At 42.2% G+C, this 17,500-nt stretch overlaps 1 protein-coding gene across 1 annotated transcript in view; it reads left to right on the plus strand.

Annotated features, from left to right (window-relative positions):
* The window catches only part of LOC145402594 (discoidin domain-containing receptor 2-like), a gene marked incomplete at its 5' end in the record, with an annotated part of 51,649 nt that overhangs the window by 4,512 nt on the left and 29,637 nt on the right, over positions 1–17,500 (plus strand). Inside the window, one exon of the mRNA XM_080274590.1 lies at positions 3,426–3,663. Coding sequence (XP_080130716.1) covers positions 3,426–3,663 — 238 coding nt within the window. The remainder of the gene's footprint in view (positions 1–3,425; positions 3,664–17,500) is intronic.

A 17,500-nucleotide genomic window follows, 5' to 3' on the forward strand; every position in this document is an offset into this window, starting at 1 on the left:
ATCACCCTAATTAAAAACCCTCCAGGCTTCATTAACTGTGGTTTTAATTGTCTCTGTTTTAATACTAGGAAGCCTAATGACTGTGTTGATAAATAATTAATGCCTTGTTCTGGGAAACGAGGTTAGTGTGTTCCTGTAATTAGGAAAGGGTTATTATTATTATTATTATTATTATTGTTATTATTATTATTATTATTATTATTATTATTATTATTACTATTATTATTATTATTATTATTATTATCATTATTATTATTATTATTATTATCATCATTGTTGTTGTTATTTTTGTTGTTTTTTGGGGGGACAACCCCAGAAGAAATTATGTAGCTAGGATGATGATGATGATGATGAGGATGATGAGGATTAAAGTTTACCAGTTAATTGATCCATTTTTTTTTTCATCTATAGGACAAGGTAGCATCCTAATTGCTCGTGAGACTCGTATGAAAGAGAAAATAGAGAAAAAAAAATCACTCACTTTGAAGGAGAAAGATAAAAATGGTCTAATATTCAGTTCCTTATATATATATATATATATATATATATATATATATATATATAAATATAAAGGGAATTCTGTGTGATTAGGGGAGGGGTAAAGAAGAGAGAGAGAGAGAGAGAGAGAGAGAGAGAGAGAGAGAGAGAGGTCGTAAAGACTGGGAAAGGACTGGGTAAAAGCTTTCTACCTTTTTCCTTTTCCTCCTCCCTCTTTTTTTTCTTTCTTCCTTCTTCCTTCTCTCGTCATATACTGAATACTCCTCCTCCTTCTCCTCTCTATCCCTCTCATCTCTCACTCTTCTTCTTCAGCACCATCCCCACTTTCTCCTCTCTCTCCGTCTCTCTCTCTCTCTCTCTCCCTCTCTGATTTTCCTTTCCTTTTCCCCTTCGTCTTCATCTCCATCATCCTTCTTCTCCCCTCCTTACTTTCTTTCTTCCTCTCTCTTTCTTCACACACACACACACACACACACACACACACACACACACACACACACACACACACACACACACACACACACACACACACACACACACACACACACACACCACCCTAGACCCCATTCATTACCCAGCCTCTCATTACACCCCGTATTTAATTACAGTCACTTGTACTACCGTTAAATTGGAGTACAGTACTTACATATATTACAGGGGCTTCTCTCTCTCTCTCTCTCTCTCTCTCTCTCACTTTTTCCTTCATTGTCTGTCGCTCCTTTTCCTCCTCTCTCTCTCTCTCATCCTTCTCACGACCCTTCCTCCTCCCTCTTCTCCCTCCCTTCCTTCATTACTCACGACATTCCCTCCCTTCGTCCCTCCCTACCTACCTCCCTCTCTCCCTATCTTCCCTTCCCCCTCCCCCCTCCTTCCTTCCTTCCCTCCATTACTCATTCCTTCGTGGTTCATAACTCCTTGTCCTTCCCTCCCTTCCTCCCTCCCTCCCACCCTCCTTCCCTACCTCATCTACCTATGTACCTACGTTCTGTCCTACCTACACTTACCTACATACCTACATACGTACTTACCTACCTACTTACCTACCTACCTACCTACCTACATTCCTAATTTCATGCCTTAATGTCTCTGTTTCTTTCTTTCCTTTAATCGTTACTTACCCTCCTATTTGCTTGCCTACCTACATAGTTACCTACATACCAGTCTACCTAGCTACCTTATCTCCTTCCCTACCTACCTTCCTACGGACCTACCCACGTACTTGCCTATGTACTTTCAAACTAAGTATGTACCTAGCTACCTTCCTATACCTGCCTACCTACCTACCTGCCTACCTGCCTATCTACCTACCTACCTACCGGCCTACCTGTATCCCTCGCTCTTATCTCCCCTCCCTACCTTCCAGCTTTTAAAGAAAGAGAAAACATTGGATTCCCTCTCTCTCTCTCTCTCTCTCTCTCTCTCTCTCACACACACACACACACACACACACACACACACACACACACACACACACACACACACACACACACACACACACACACACACACACACTGAAGCATAACCTTAAACACGACATGTCACGCACACAGCAACGTACTCTAATACACACACTTACACATACACACACATGTACACACGCTCGTATACACACACATCTACTGAAGCATAAAGTTGCACACGCTTTCCCACGCACACCCACACACTTTCACGCACACTTGCACACGCACATGGGCATATACAAACCTCAACACACACACACACACACACACACACACACACACACACACACACACACACACACAAAACCATCACATCAATCTATTCAGCTATCTCTGTGTTTGTATGAAAATCTATCTGTCTATCTGTCTACCTATCTATCTATCTATCTATCTATCTATCTAGTCTGTCTGTCTATCCCTCAATCTATCATTCTATCTGTCTATCTATTTATCAATATGTAAGGTATATGACTATCTCTACCTCTGTGCTTCTGCCGTGTACATTTCTCTCAATCTCTATCTATCTATCTAACTTTCTGTCTGTCTGTCTATTTATCTACTCGTCCGTCTTTAGCTACATAATGCATCTATCTGTCTATCTATTTACAGTATATCTATCTGTCTATCGATCTATCAGTCTTCATGTATATATTCCTGCTCTTCCCTTCACCTATTTCTCTTCTTCCCTACTAATCCTCTCTCTCTCTCTCTCTCTCTCTCTCTCTCTCTTATCCTTCCTCCTTCCGTATTCCACAGTAACTCTTCCTTCTCCTCCCTCTCCATCTCTCCTCATTCTCCTCTACTGTCCCTCCCCTCTCCTCTACTCCCTCCTTACCCCTCCCCCTCACTCTCCCTTTCCCTTCCCCTCCTCCTCCCCTTCCCCTCCCCTCCCCTCCCCTCCCCCCTCACCTTCACTCCCAAGCGTCGTGAAATTTGACGGCATCACCAATTTGTGTTGGTGAGACGTGACAGCGAGAGAGAGAGAGAGAGAGGGAGAGAGAGAGAATGATGTTTGAGTGTATATATTGCTTATGTTTGTGTATATATGTTAGTTAGTGTGTTTGTGTATATATGTCTGTGTGTATGTTTCTCTCTCTCTCTCTCTCAATGTGTGTGTGTGTGTGTGTGTGTGTGTGTGTGTGTGTGTGTGTGTGTCTGTGTATGTGTCTGTGTGCGTCCATTTTTTGCTCTTTTTCTCACCCTGTAACACTCTCTATCAGACGGATTCAGGAAAGAAAAAATTAGATAAGCTCTCTTTCACACAAGCGCTCCCCTGCACTCTCTTTCTCTCTCTCACACACACACACTCTCTATCTCTCTCTCTCACATCCACCATCTCGTTTTCTCACACCTACTCTCTCTCTCTCTCTCTCTCTTTCCCTCACACACTCTCTCCTTTTCTCTCACCCACACAGTCTCTCTCTCACACCCACCCTCTTTCCCTCACTCACTCTCTCTCTCCCCCAGGCTAGGCGAGGAGGAAGGGGGAGGTGCGTGGTGCCCTAGCTCGCCTGTAGATCCTCGGCAGGGTGAGTGGCTGGGAGTGGATCTGGGAGCGCCCCGACTGGTGACAGGGGTGGCCACACAGGGGAGGCATGCAGGGGGAGAAGGCAGGGAATACACACCAGCATACACCATCTCATACTGGAGGCCTGGCATGGAAGACTGGAAATTCTACACAGCACATCCTGATACTGCTAATAAGGTAAGGTATTGGGATCTGTAAGTATTAGGGATAAGTATGTGGTATGGGGATGAGGGCAGGGAATATACACAGACATACACCATCCCGTACTGTAGGTTTGGCATAGAGGATTGGAAGCATTATATTCCACATCAAAATACTGTTGTTAAAATAAGTGTTGAGGGTTGACATTATGGGTAAGTCTACTGTAAGTTAAAGGGATATTAAATTCCTTGTACCTAAGTAACTGTCAATGGATGTCTCAATACTGAACACATTTCAAAGATCATCCAGTCCCACGCCTGATGTTAGCCAAGAAAAACTAGATCATAATCGTTTCCAAGGTATTTTTATGAGACGGTCCATCAAATATTTTCTGCTTGTTTCTCCACGCATCCTGTCATTGTCACCTGATATATGAGCCAATGAGGGTACTGAGGTAACTAGTATGGCACATAGTATTGGATATTTTCGTTTACATTTTCAAGTTGCAGCCAAGATTGACGTGGGATGAATGTGAAGGAAAACTGAAAGAAATAAAGCCATGTCGTTTGGAACTATATCAGTAGGAAAGACGTCTAATTATTTACCAATATTAGGAATGGCCATGTGGAGAGGATGGAGAGTGAGAGACTGACGAGGAGAGTGTATGTGAGTGAGGTGAAAGGGAGGAGAGAGAGGGGGAGGCCAAGGATGAGATGGAGGGATGGAGTGGAGAGGTATATGAGAGAGGGGTGTGTGAGCTGGGAGCAGGGCAGTGAAATGGCGGGGGACAGGGCGACATGGAGGCGATTTGTTTTGGCCACCCCTTGCGGGACTGGGGCGTCTGGCAATAGATAGATAGGAATGGCGTCTGGCTAGGGAAATTCATAAAGGAAATAGCAAAGAGAGTTACATGCTGAAGCATAAATTTCCTCAACAAACACTTTATATAATTAGGTCTATTTTCACATAACATATTTTTTCACATAGTAATTACGATACAGGATTATGTTAAAATTTTCTACTCTTTTTAAGCTCAAGCCTCGAAAGTAGCAATTCCTGGAAAAAAAAATTACTGCACAAATTCTTGATTATTTGTACATGAGATTATAGGTAATATAGAATGTACTGTGAATAATAAGTACTGGGAAAGTGAGAGAGGTATTAGGGAGTGAGATGGTAAGTATTAGGTGAAGGGGTATAGGTATGAGGGAGACAGGGTGAAAGTGTGTTATGTACTGAGTGAGAGAAGTATTAGGGAGAGAGATGGTAAGTATTAGGGGTACTGGTATGAGGGAGGCAGGGTGAAGGTGTGTTATGTGCTGGGTAAGGGAAAGAGGTATTAGGGAGTCAGACTGTAAGTATTAGGTGAAGGGGTAATGGTATGAGGCAGGCAGGGTGAAGGATGTACTGGGCATGGAAGAAGGGTATTAGGGAGTGAGATGGTAAGTATTAGGGGTACTGGTATGAGGGAGGCAGGGTGAAGGATGTACTGGGCATGGAAGAAGAGTATTAGGGAGTGAAATGGTGAGTATTAGGTGAAGGGGTATTGGTATGAGGCAGGCAGGGTGAAGGATGTACTGGGCATGGAAGAAGGGTATTAGGGAGTGAGATGGTAAGTATTAGGGGTACTGGTATAAGGGAGGCCGGGTGAAGGTGTGTTATGGACTGGGTAAATGGGACAAAGTTTGCCTGATTGGAATTTTACGGACCCTTTGCCTCTTTCCTGCTTCTTCCTTTACTTCCTTCCTTCATCTTCCTTTCCTTTCTTTTCTTATTACGACCCTCCTTCCCTCTTTCCTCCTTCCCTCCTTCCTTTCTCCTTCCTTCAACTTTCATCTTTCTTTCCTTCCTTTTCTTATTACGACCCTCCTTCCTTCTTTCCTCCTTCCTTCTTTCCTCCTTCCTTCCTTCCTTCCTTCTCAGTTCTCATCAACTTTCTCTCTTCCCTTTCATTCTTGGCAATCTCCACTCTCTTCCTTCCTTTTTCTTTGTACTTTTCTTCCTTTCTTGTTTCTCTGCTACCTTCTTCTCTCCCTCCCTCCCTCTTTTCTTTCCTTCCATCTTTCCTAATTTCCTTCCTCTGCTTTATTTTCCTTCCTTTCTTCCTTTTCTTCCCTCCTCATTCTTATCTTTCACCCTCTTTTCTTTTCATTCTATTTCCCTCCCTTCTTCCTTCATTCTCTCATTCTTCTTTACTCCCTTCCCTCTTTCGCTTCCCTTCTTTCATCCTTTTGTTTACTCTCCTCTTTTATCCCTTCTTTCCGACCTTCCCTCCTTCTTACTTCCTTTATTTCCTCTCTCCTTCCTTCCTTCCTTCCTCCTTCTCTCCTTCCCTCCAAGCAAAACTTTAATGCCATATCTCTAAGTCGTCATTTCTCTTTCTCTCTTTCCTTACCTTTTACTTCCCTTCCTGTTTTCCTTCCTTCCTTCTTCTTTCCTTCCTTCCTTCCTTCCTTCCTTCCTTCCTCCTTCCCTCCACTCCAAGTTTTAATGCCATGCTAGGTCGCTATTTCCCTCTCCCCAGCTCCCCTCTTTATTAATTTTCGTTGTTGTGGTAGTTGTGGTTGGTGGTGGTAGTTGTGGTAGGTGTGTTGTGTAGTAGCTGTTTTGAGAGAGAGAGAGAGAGAGAGAGAGAGAGAGAGAGAGAGAGAGAGAGAGAGAGAGAGAGATTTATGGGCTGGAGGGAGGGGAAAAAAAGAGTGAAATGAGAAAAGGGAGTGAAAGGGAGGAAAAGCAATTGTGACAGGGAGGAAAGGGGGAGAAAAAGGGAGAGAGGGAGGAGAGAGGAGAGGAGAGAAAGTAGGGAGAGAGAAGAGGGGAGAGAAAGAAGGAAGGGATGGGGAGAGGAAGCAGGGAGGTAAGAGAAAGATAAGGGGAGGGAAGGAAAGGAGGGAGAGAGACGAGAGGTAGGAAAGAGGAGATAGGGAGAATATAGAGGACGGGGGGAAAGCAAAGATAAAGCAGAGAGAGAGAGAGAGAGAGAAAGAGAGAGGGAGAGAGAGAGAGAGAGAGAGAGAGAGAATGACAAGGAAGGGATAGAGGGAAGGAAAAGAAATTGAATACCCATACTGACAGGAAAAGGAAGAAAGAGAGAGAGAGAGAGAGAGAGAGAGAGAGAGAGGTGTCAATTGTGGAGGTAGGGTATTGACCACTGAACAGGCTCTCTCCATTACTGCCCTTCACATTATAGGACCCCCTTTTCACTCACCCTTTTCTCTCATTTTCTCACTTTCTTTCTTTAATTTACTCTCTTTTTTTCTAGCCTGTTTTCCCTCCTATGGCTGTTCTTTCACCTCCTCCTTCTGCTTACTCTTTTTGTTTTCTCCTCTCTCTCTCTCTCTCTCTCTCTCTCTCTCTCTCTCTCACTACGCATTATATTGCCCCCTCTTCACTCACACACACACACACACACACACACACACACACACACACACACACACACACACACACACACACACACACACTTCTTTTCTCTCACATTTTCTCTTTAATTTTTTCTTTTCTCTCTCTCTTATATTCCTCTTCCTCCCTCCTCTTCTTGTCTTTCTCGCCTCCTCCTCCTCCTTCTCCTCCTTCTTCTTTCCTCCTCTTCTCACTTCTTCCTTTTATTTCTCCTCTTTTTTTTCCTCTCTTTTAACACCACAGCCACACAATTTTTTTTCTCTCATGTTCTCTTATTTCTCTAATTTTTTCTCTTTTTCTTTCATTTTCTCTTTTCTCTCTAATTTTCTCTTTTTCTCTCATTTTTCTTTTTTTCTCTATAATTTTCTCTTTTTTTCTCTCATTTTCTCTTTCTCATTCTGTCCGTTTCGCTCTTTCATTCTCTCTTTTTCTCTCACTTTCTCTCTTTTGTCTCTTTTTTCTCGTTTTTGCATTTTCTCTTTCTCATTCTTTTTCTCTTTTTCTCTTTCTCATTCTTCTTTTTTTCTCTTTTTCTCTCATTTTCTTTTTTTTCCCATTTTATCTCTTTTTTTCTCATTTTCTTTTTCTCTCATTTTATCTCTTTTTCTCTCATTTTCTCTTTTTCTCTTATTTTATCTTTTTCTCTCATTTTATCTCTTTTTCTCTCATTTTCTTTTTCTCTCATTTTATCTCTCTTTCTCTCATTTTCTCTTTCTCAGTTTTCTTTATTCTCCTTTTCTCTCATTTTCTCTTTTTCTCTCATTTTATCTCTTTTTCTCTCATTTCCTCTTTCTCATTCTTCTTTTTTCTCTTTTTCTCTCATTTTCTCTTTCTCATTCATCCTTTTTTCTCTTTTTCTCTTTTTCTCTCATTTTCTCTTTTTCTCTCATTTTCTATTTCTCGTTCTTCTTTTTTTCTCTTTTTCTCTTATTTTCTCTTTTTCTCTTATTTTCTCTTTTTCTCTTATTTTCTTTTTCTCTCATTTTATCTCTTTTTCTCTCGTTTTCTCTAGTTTTCTTTTTCTGACTCACATTTTCTCTCTTTAATTTCCTCCTAATGGCTCACCTTTCTCTTTCTGCCTTACCTACACTGCCACCACCACTCACTCTCTTTTTCTCTAATTTTCTCTCTTTTCTCTCTTTTTTTCTCTCTCATATTTTCTCCTTTATCAATCTTACTTTCTCCCCTGGCTCCTCTTTCCCCTCCCCTCTCTCTCTCTCTCTCTCTCTCTCTCTCTCTCTGTACTTTGACCCTTTCTTCATATTTTCTCTCTTCTTTCCTTAACGTAGGCAAGACCACTGGAGATACTAAATACAGCTTAGATAACAAAGAAATTAGCAAATCTGAATGCGAGAGAGATCTAGGAGTTATGATTAGTAACGACCTTAAACCTAGGCAACAGTGCATTAATGCGAGAAATAAAGCAAATAGGGTCCTAGGATTTATTTCGAGAAGCGTGAGCAATAGATCATCTAAAGTAATACTGAAACTTTATCTAGCATTAGTAAGGCCACATTTAGACTACGCAGTACAATTTTGGTGTCCTTACTATAGAATGGATATTAATTCGTTAGAAAATGTACAGAGAAGAATGACTAAAATGATACATGACGTCCGGAACCTGTCATATGAAGACAGACTGAAAAGACTAAGTCTGCATTCGCTAGAGAGGCGTAGAGTAAAGGGAGACTTAATTGAGGTTTTTAAGTGGATGAATGGTATAAATAAGGGAGATATTAGCAAGGTACTTAAAGTGAGCATACAGGATAGAACTAGAAATAATGGTTTCAAACTAGAAAAATTCCGTTTCAGAAAGGAAATCGGTAGAAATTGGTTCGGTAATAGAGTAGTAGACGAATGGAATAAGCTACCTAGTAAAGTAGTTGCTGCCTCTTCCATTGAGAGTTTCAAGCATAGGCTAGATAAGCATATGACAAATAAGGGGTGGATATAGAATAAAGAAAATATTATAACCAATACTAATTCAAAAATAAATTTTCTTTTCAGGTTACACTATGATAGTCTCTATTCTCCTTTCACACTTTCCTGTAAAATGTCCACGCCAGTTTTTCTATACGGCGTGGTGTTCTTTCTGACTTTTTCCTGCCGGCTTCGGCTGGAGGGTTTGGAGGGCGGGGGAGAGCCTTCTTCTTTGCTATCCTTATCTCATTCTAGTAGTTCAGTTACTCTTCTAGGAGCTGCCTAGCATGGGCCAACCGGCCTACTGCAGTTATCCTCTCTTCTTATGTTCTTATGTTCTTCATCATCATCATCATCATCACCACCATCATCATCACCATCATCATCATCTTCTTCTTCTTCTTCGTCTTCTTCCATTTCCTCTCTCACCCTCTGATTTTCCCTCATGCCTCTCCTCCTCCTCCTTCTCGTCCTCTTCCTCCTCCTCCTCCTCCTCCTCCTCCTCTTCTTCTTCTTCGTTTTCTTCGTCTTCTTCTTCTTCTTCTTCTTCCTCCTCCTTCTCTTCTTCCTCTTCTTCTTTTTCTTCTTCTTCCCCCTCTTCTTCTTAAACAGTATCCTACGTTCTCTTGTCTCATTCTATTTACCTCATCATCCCTCTCTCTCTCTCTCTCTCTCTCTCTCTCTCTCTCTCTCTCTCTCTCTCTCGCCAACTACCCAAACTTAGGCTGTTTCCCAGGCAGACGGCTCTTTTCTTACTCTCTTTTCTCACTTTTCTTCATTTTACTCTCTTTTCCCTTACTTTCTCTTCTTTTCTTTCATGCTGGGTTATTTTCTCTTTTCACTTTCTTTCTTTCTTTCGCTGTGTGTGCGTGTGTGTGCCTGTCTGTCTGTCTCTGTCTGTCTGTCTGTCTGTTTCTCTCTCTCTCTCTCTCTCTCTCTCTCTCTCTATCTATCTATCTATCTATCTATCTATCTTTCAATTTCCTTATTCCTCTCACACCTTTCCTCCCCTTCTCTTCATTTCCGTCCGTTTCAGTTCTCTTTCTGTTTCCCTGCCTTGCTCTTCTTCTCTCCCTTCTCCTCCCCTCCTTTTTCTCCTCCTCCCTCTCCTTCTTCCTCTTCCCCCTCCCCTCTCCTCTTATCTCTCTCCTATCTTCCTCCTTCTCCTCTTTCATTTTCCTTCTTCTTTCCCTCGTCTTCTTGCTATCACTTACCATTTTTCTCTCCTGTCATTCATCTCACCCTTTCTCCTCCTCCTCCCCCTCTCCCCCCCCCTCTGTCTGTCTGTTTGTCTGTCTGTCTGTCTGTCTGTCTCTCTCTCTCTCTCTCTCTCTCTCTCTCTCTCGCTCGCTCCTCATCCTCCCCTCCTGTATCCTTTTCCTCTCTTTCTTTTTCCTCCCCTTCCCTCTCCCTCCCTTTCCTCCCTCCTTCCCTCCCTCCCTCCGTCCCTCCTCACTGTCTCCCTCATCTTTTCTCTCCCCCATAACTTTTCCTATTGGTCATTTATAACCTTCCCTCCCCCTTCCCTCTCCCCTCCCTCTTCCTTCTCCCCCCTCCCTTTTCGTCCCCTCTTCTTCCTGTCTCCCTCCCCCTTCCTACTCCCCCCTCCCCCTCCCCCTCCCCCTCCCTTTCTCCTCCCTTTTCCTCCCTCCCCCTCCCCTTCTCCTCCCTTTTCCCCCTCCCTCATCTTTCTTCCTTCCCTCCCCTTCCCCCTCCCTCTTCCTTCCCCTCCCCCGTCCTCCTTCTCGGCTCTTCTGTCATGCTTTTTCACTCCAGTTCCCCCCACCCCTCTCTCTCTCTCTCTCTCTCTCTCGTCTTTTGTGGTTACCTGTTATAGTTTTTATGATGATATTAAAAGTAATAATAATAATAATAATAATAATAAAAATAATAATAATAATAATAATAAAAATAATAATGATAATAATAATAATAATAATAATAATAATAATAATAATAATGATAATGGCAAAAAATAATAGGCTGAGAATATAAACAAATAAAATACTGTAAATTATTTATCTTCACTAATGGGTTAAAACTAATCCCTAATCCCTAATCCCTAATACCCCTATTCCTCTATCCCTTCACCCCTCCCTAATCCCCCATTTAAATCTCCTTAATCAACCCCCCCTCCCTTTCCCCCCTTATCCCCCCTTCCCTCCCTCTTAACCCCGCTACCTATCCCCTATTTTAATCCCCTTCCTTTAGCCCCCTCCCCTTACTTCCCCTCCCCTTAAAATTCCCCTTAATCCCCCTCCCCATCACCTCCCCCCCTCCCATTTTCCTCCTTCCCATTAACCTCCATTAACACCACAAGTATAATGACTGGCGCTTTTGTCTTTACTTTTCTTGTGGACTTCCTTTATTTTCTTCATATTCCTTGGCCTTTTCCTTTAAGTTTTCCTCTATTTTCTTGATTTTCTTGGTCTTTTTCTTCATTTGCTTGGCCTTCATTCATCCATCCATTCATTTATTTATTCTTTTATTCATTCATTCATTCATTCATCCATTCAAGCATCCATCCCTCTAACCAACCATTCACTTATTCATTTCATTCATTCATTCATTCATCTATCCATCCATCCATCCATTCATTCATTCATTCATTCATCCATTCATTCATTCACTCATCCATCCATCCATCCATTCATTCATTCATTCATTCATCCATTAACTCATTCATTCGTTCATTCTTTCATTCGTTCGTTCATTCATTCATTCATTCGTTCGTTCATTCATTCGTTCATTCGTTCGTTCATTCGTTCATTCATTCGTTCATTCATTCATTCATTCATTCATTATATTCTCATCTCTCATTCTTGCTTCCTTCCTTCTTTCCTCCTTCCCTTCTTCCTTCCTTCTTCCTTCCTTATTCGCTATTTCGATCGTTCCTTCCTTCCTTTCTTCCTTCCTGCTTCCTTCCTTCCTTACTGCCTTCCTTCCTTCTAGCCTTCCTTCCTTCTTCTTCCTTCCTTCCTTCTTCGTTCTTTTTTCTTCCTTCCTTCCTTCCTTCCTTTCGTTACCTCTTAAGTCATAGTTGTCTTTGTGGTTTGTGTATCACTCCCCCCTCCTCTCTCTCTCTCTCTCTCTCTCTCTCTCTCTCTCCTATGATTAATGCTCTGCTCCCCTCTCTGTAATAAAGCAGTCACCCCTACTATCCGAGAGAGAGAGAGAGAGAGAGAGAGAGAGAGAGAGAGAGAGAGAGAGAGAGAGAGAGGGAGAGAGAGAGAGAGAGAGAGAGAATAACTACCTTTAAAATCTTGATCTACCTTTACTTAAAAATAGACAGATAAAGAATAAGTATATAAATCAATAAATATATAAAAAAAATTAGTAAATCAATGTTGTTAAATAAATAATTAATTTTAATACACTTACGAAATGAATCAAATTTTTCTGCCTTTAAAATGTGCTGTTATTTGTCAGTACCTATTTATCCATTCCATTATCCAGGCACCCACCCATCCATCCATCTATCCATCCATCTATCCATCCATCCATCCATCCATCCATCCATCCATCTATCCATCCATCCATCCATCATCCATTCACCGACCCATCCATTCATTCATCCATTCATTCATCCATCCAACCATTCATTCATTCATCCATTCATTCATCCATCCAACCATTCATTCATTCATCCATTCATTCATCCATCCAACCATTCATTCATTCATCCATTCATTCATCCATCCAACCATTCATTCATTCATTCATTCATTCATCCATCCAACCATTCATTCATTCATCCATTCATTCATCCATCCAACCATTCATTCATTCATCCATTCATTCATCCATCCAACCATTCATTCATTCATCCATTCATTCATCCATCCAACCATTCATTCATTCATTCATTCATTCATTCATCCTTCCATCCATCTTTTTATTTGAGTGGGCGTATTATCCTCCCTGTCCTTAGAGGAAGCAGCCTAGGTATATAGATAGATAGATAGATAGTATTATCCATCCATCCATCCATCCATCTATCTATCTATCCATCTGTCTATCCATCTGTCCATCCATCTACCCATGTAGGTATTTAAATGAGTGTGCGTAAGGCCCGTGTGTATGTAAACTGGTGCACACGGGGAGACTGTGTGTATGTAAATGAGATGTAAATAAAAGAAAATGTTTATTGAACGTTGAGGGCTTTAGTGAGTGCTTGTAAATTGTGTGTGTGTGTGTGTGTGTGTGTGTGTGAGAGAGAGAGAGAGAGAGAGAAAGGGAGGAGAGAAAAGGTAAGATGAAGAGAGGAAAAAGTGAGGAGAGGGGAGGAGAGGGAGGGAAGAGGAGGGAAACAAAAATGGAGGAAGAAGAGGGGAAATGTAGGAAGTTAAGAGGTAAGAGGAAGGAAGGGGTAAAGGAGGGGAAAGGGAAGGGGAAGGAAAGGGGAATGAGAGATGAGGTGATGGAGAAGCTGAGAGGGGAGGGGAGGGGAGAGGAAGGGAGGGGAGAGAGCAAGGGGAGGAAAGAGGGAAAATGAGGGGGGAGAAGAGGGTGTGATATCAACGTATAGGGCTTATTATTAATTCTGAATAGTGGGAGAATGAGGGAGGGAGAGAGGGAGAGAAGGGAGGGAGGGAAGGAGGGAGTGAGGGAAATGAAGGAAACTAGAGGGGAGGAGGAAAATAATGGGCGAGTGGGTGAGAAAATGAGGGCGGGGGAAAGAGAGAGAGAGAGAGAGAGAGAGAGAGAGAGAGAGAGAGAGACTCGGTAATGGTGTTTGTGTGTTCGTGTGCTTGTTTGTCACACTTCCTTAGTCACACCCCGTCTCCTGCGTGCGTGCGTGCGTGTGTTTGTTTATGTGTGTTTGTGTGTGTGTGTGTGTGTGTGTGTGTGTGTGTGTGTGTGTGTGTGTGTGTAGAATTGCTCGGCTGATTATTTTTGTGTACTGTGTGTGTGTGTGTGTGTGTGTGTGTGTGTGTGTGTGTGTGTGTGTGTGTGTGTGTGTGTGTGTGTGTGTGTGTGTGTGTGTGTGTGTGTGTGTGTGTGTGTGTGTGTGTGTGTGCCTGTCACAATCAATTCACCACATACCCTTTTCACCTACACCCTTTTCCGTTCCCTTCCCACCACACACCAATATCCTGAGCCTCTCTCTCTCTCTCTCTCTCTCTCTCTCTCTCTCTTCCATCACCCCCTCCTCCTTTCACTTCCTTTCTTCTCTTTTCTCTCTTTCTCTCCTGTTCCTTCCTTCCATCCCTCACTCCCCTCCATTTCTCCTCATCTCCCCCTCTTGTCGTCTCCCTCTTCTTCCCTCCTTTCCCCTCTTTTCCTTCATCATCTTCTTCCATTTCTCCTCTCCCCTCTCTTTGTTACCTTCTCTCTTCTCCCCTCTCTCCTCTCCATTCTCCCTCATCTCTCTATCTCTCCCCTTACTTTCTCCCCTCTTCCCTCCTCTCTCCCCCTTTCCCCTCACTCTCTCTCCCCTCACTTTATGCCTCTTTTTCCCCTTTTTCATGATCTCATTTTATTGTTTTTCGCTTTTATTGTTTACTTTCGTTATTGCATTCCTTCGATTCTTATGAGTTTTTCGGCTATTGCTTCTGTTCTCTCTCTCTCTCTCTCTCTCTCTCTCTCTCTCTCTCTCTCTCTCTCTCAAATATATTCATGGAAGAAGAAGGCTTGGGGCATACACAACCTTCATCCTTCCATCCTTCCTTCTTTCCTTCCTTCCTCCTTTTCTTCCTTCCTTCCTGCAGTATTGTTTTTTTTCTTCCTTCCGTCCTTCTGCCCTTCCTTCCTCCTTTCATTTCTTCCTCTCTTCATTCCCCTTCCTTCTTCCCTTCATTCCCCTTCCTTCCTTCCTTCCTTCTTTCCTTCAGTATTTTTTCTTCCTTATTATCATCCTACGACCTACTTTCCTTCCTTTATTTCTTCCTTCCTGCCTTCCTGCCTTTCTTCCTTCCTACCCGCCTTCCTTTATCCCCTTCTTCCTTCCTTCCTTCCTACCCTCCTTCCTTTATCCCCTTCTTCCTTTCTTCCTTCCTTCCTTCATTATTTTCTTTCATTCTTGCTCTCGTCAACCTTCACTTTTTTTTCTTCTTATCTTTCTTCTTGCCCTCCTTCCTTCCTTCCCATCTTCCTTCCTTCCTTCTTCCCTTCTCTTTTGTCTTCCTTCAGTCTTGCTTTTATTCTTTCTTTTCCTCCTGTCTTTTCACTCTTGCCTTTATTCTCGTCAGGTAGAGCGCCTCCCTAGCACCTCTTCCTTAGCTATTTATTCTTGGATATGGCTGGTTAATATCCTTTTGTACGTTAATTATGCAAAGTATGGCGATATTGGGAGGATTTATGTAACGCAGAATAGGACAGTAAGGTGTAATAAGCAAAATAAATCGCTTAGGAAAAGGTGTTAGGGAGCTTCCAACAAGACTTCGGGCCTTACTCCTACCACCCTCGAGATATATGAGATTTAAGACTGGATTGCATATATAGAGACCTTCGTTGCGTCTTCTCTGTAGCGATTTATTCTACGCCTTAGCATTTTTCTGTAATTCATTTATGTCGATTCAGTAATATTTCGTTTATACTAATTTGGGTCAGATTTTCTTTCTTATTTATTTATTTCATTTATTTTTGCTGATTATTTTATAGCTCATTGGCAGAAAAAGGTAATGTTATGGCTCTACATCCTTCCCATAGCACTTCTTCGTGACTAGCACCCTATTCGAGTGCTAATTCATCGCTACAACGCAGTGTTAGATGTGGAGAGATGGGAGTTTTAGGCCAAGTTAGAGTAAAAGGAGTATAGTGTTTTTATTATTATTATTATTATTATTATTATTATTATTATTTCTCCAATCTACCATTCCTTCAAAATTTCCGTACAGGCATTTAAGGTCTGGGAGGTTTTTGAGTGCGTGTGTGTGTGTGTGTGTGTGTGTGTGTGTGTGTGTGTGTGTGTGTGTGTGTGTGTGTGTGTGTTAGAGAACTTTCTGCCTTACTGTTATCATAAACATTTGTCACCTCTCTGTCTGTCTCTGTCTCTCTCTCTCTGTCTCTGTCTCTGTCTGTCTGTCTGTCTGTCTCTCTCTCTCTCTCTCTCTCTCTCTCTCTCTCTCTCTCTCTCTCTCTCTCTCTCTCTCTCTCCATCTTTCTCTTCGTTTCTCCTATCTTCTTTTCTCTTTTCTTCTCATTTCCATTCTCTCTCTCTTTCCTCCCCTCCTCTCCCCTCCCTTTCACCCCTTCCATCTCCCCACTCTTGACATTAGTAGATTAATAAGGGAGAGAAAACAACCCTTCCTTTCCTCCCCCTTTCCTCCCTCCCCTCCTTCTCTCCCTTCCTACCCTCCCCATTCTTAGCTCCCCTCCTCCCCCTCCCCTTCCACCCCATTTCTCCCCTTCCCTCCCTCCTAGATACACCACTTACCTTCTCCCTCCCCTCCCCTTTCCTTCCCTCTCTCCCTTCCTCTCCCTTACCTCTCTCCCTCTCCTCCCCTCCCCTCCCCCTCTCCCCTCCCTCCCTCTCCTCCCTCCCCCTCCCCTCCTCCCGATTATCCACGCCAATATATGTAAGTGTTTCTTAGAGAGAGAGAAAGAGAGAGAGAGAGAGAGAGAGAGAGAGAGAGAGAGAGAGAGAGAGAGAGAGAGAGAGAGAGAGAGAGAAAGAAAGAGGGGGGAGGGAGGAGTTATGGAAGGAATAAGTAGGATGAAGAGAGAGAGAGAGAGAGAGAGAGAGAGAGAGAGAGAGAGAGAGAGAGAGAGAGAGAGAGCGAGAGAGAGAGAGAAAGGGCCATGTGTAACAGCAATAGACAGTGATATGGAAATGCAAATCCTCTATTTATTCCGTGCAACAGCTGGGATCGAACCTGCAGCCTGCCATCCTCCTTTTAAGGGATAGGGAGGGATGACGTGGCAGTTGATCTATCTGTCTATCTATCTATCTATCTATCTACCTGTCTCCTTAATTATCTCTTTTTATCTGTCGCTATCTGTTTTTCTAACTATCTACAGTATCTATCTATCTATATATCTGTCTATCTATCTACCTATCTATTTTTCTATTTATTTATCTATCTATCGCTACCTGTCTTTATCCATCTATCTACCTATGTATTTATCTATCAACCGTATATATGAATTACGTGCTTTTTATTTCTTTCATTTTCTTTTTCATTTTCCTCCTCCTCCTCTTCTTCTTTTTGTTCTTATTTTTTTATTATTTTCACTACTACTACTATTACTATCACTACTACTACTACTACTACTACTACTACTACTACTACTACTACTACTACTACGACTACTGGTATCATTATTTTTCCAGTATTATTATTATCATTATAACATTTAACTTGCTTTATCGTAACTCACGCCAGTCAGAATGGTAGACACAATTCGCGTCCCTTTCCCCATGTTCCCCCAGAAGGAAAAATAGGGACCTTGATGTAACAGCGACGAGTACGGGTTGTATTCTAGGGCCGGACTGGGACTTGGAAAACTTATTATCTTTGTCAATAACTCGTTTAGTCGATAGGTGGAGTTACTAGGCTTTATTTTATGTTATTTAGTGTTATTTTCTCTTTACTGATTTTTGAGTATT

Source organism: Coenobita brevimanus, chromosome 58, assembly GCF_032717465.1.
Source record: "Coenobita brevimanus isolate Jiangsu-jjx chromosome 58, ASM3271746v2, whole genome shotgun sequence".
NCBI lineage: Eukaryota > Metazoa > Arthropoda > Malacostraca > Decapoda > Coenobitidae > Coenobita > Coenobita brevimanus.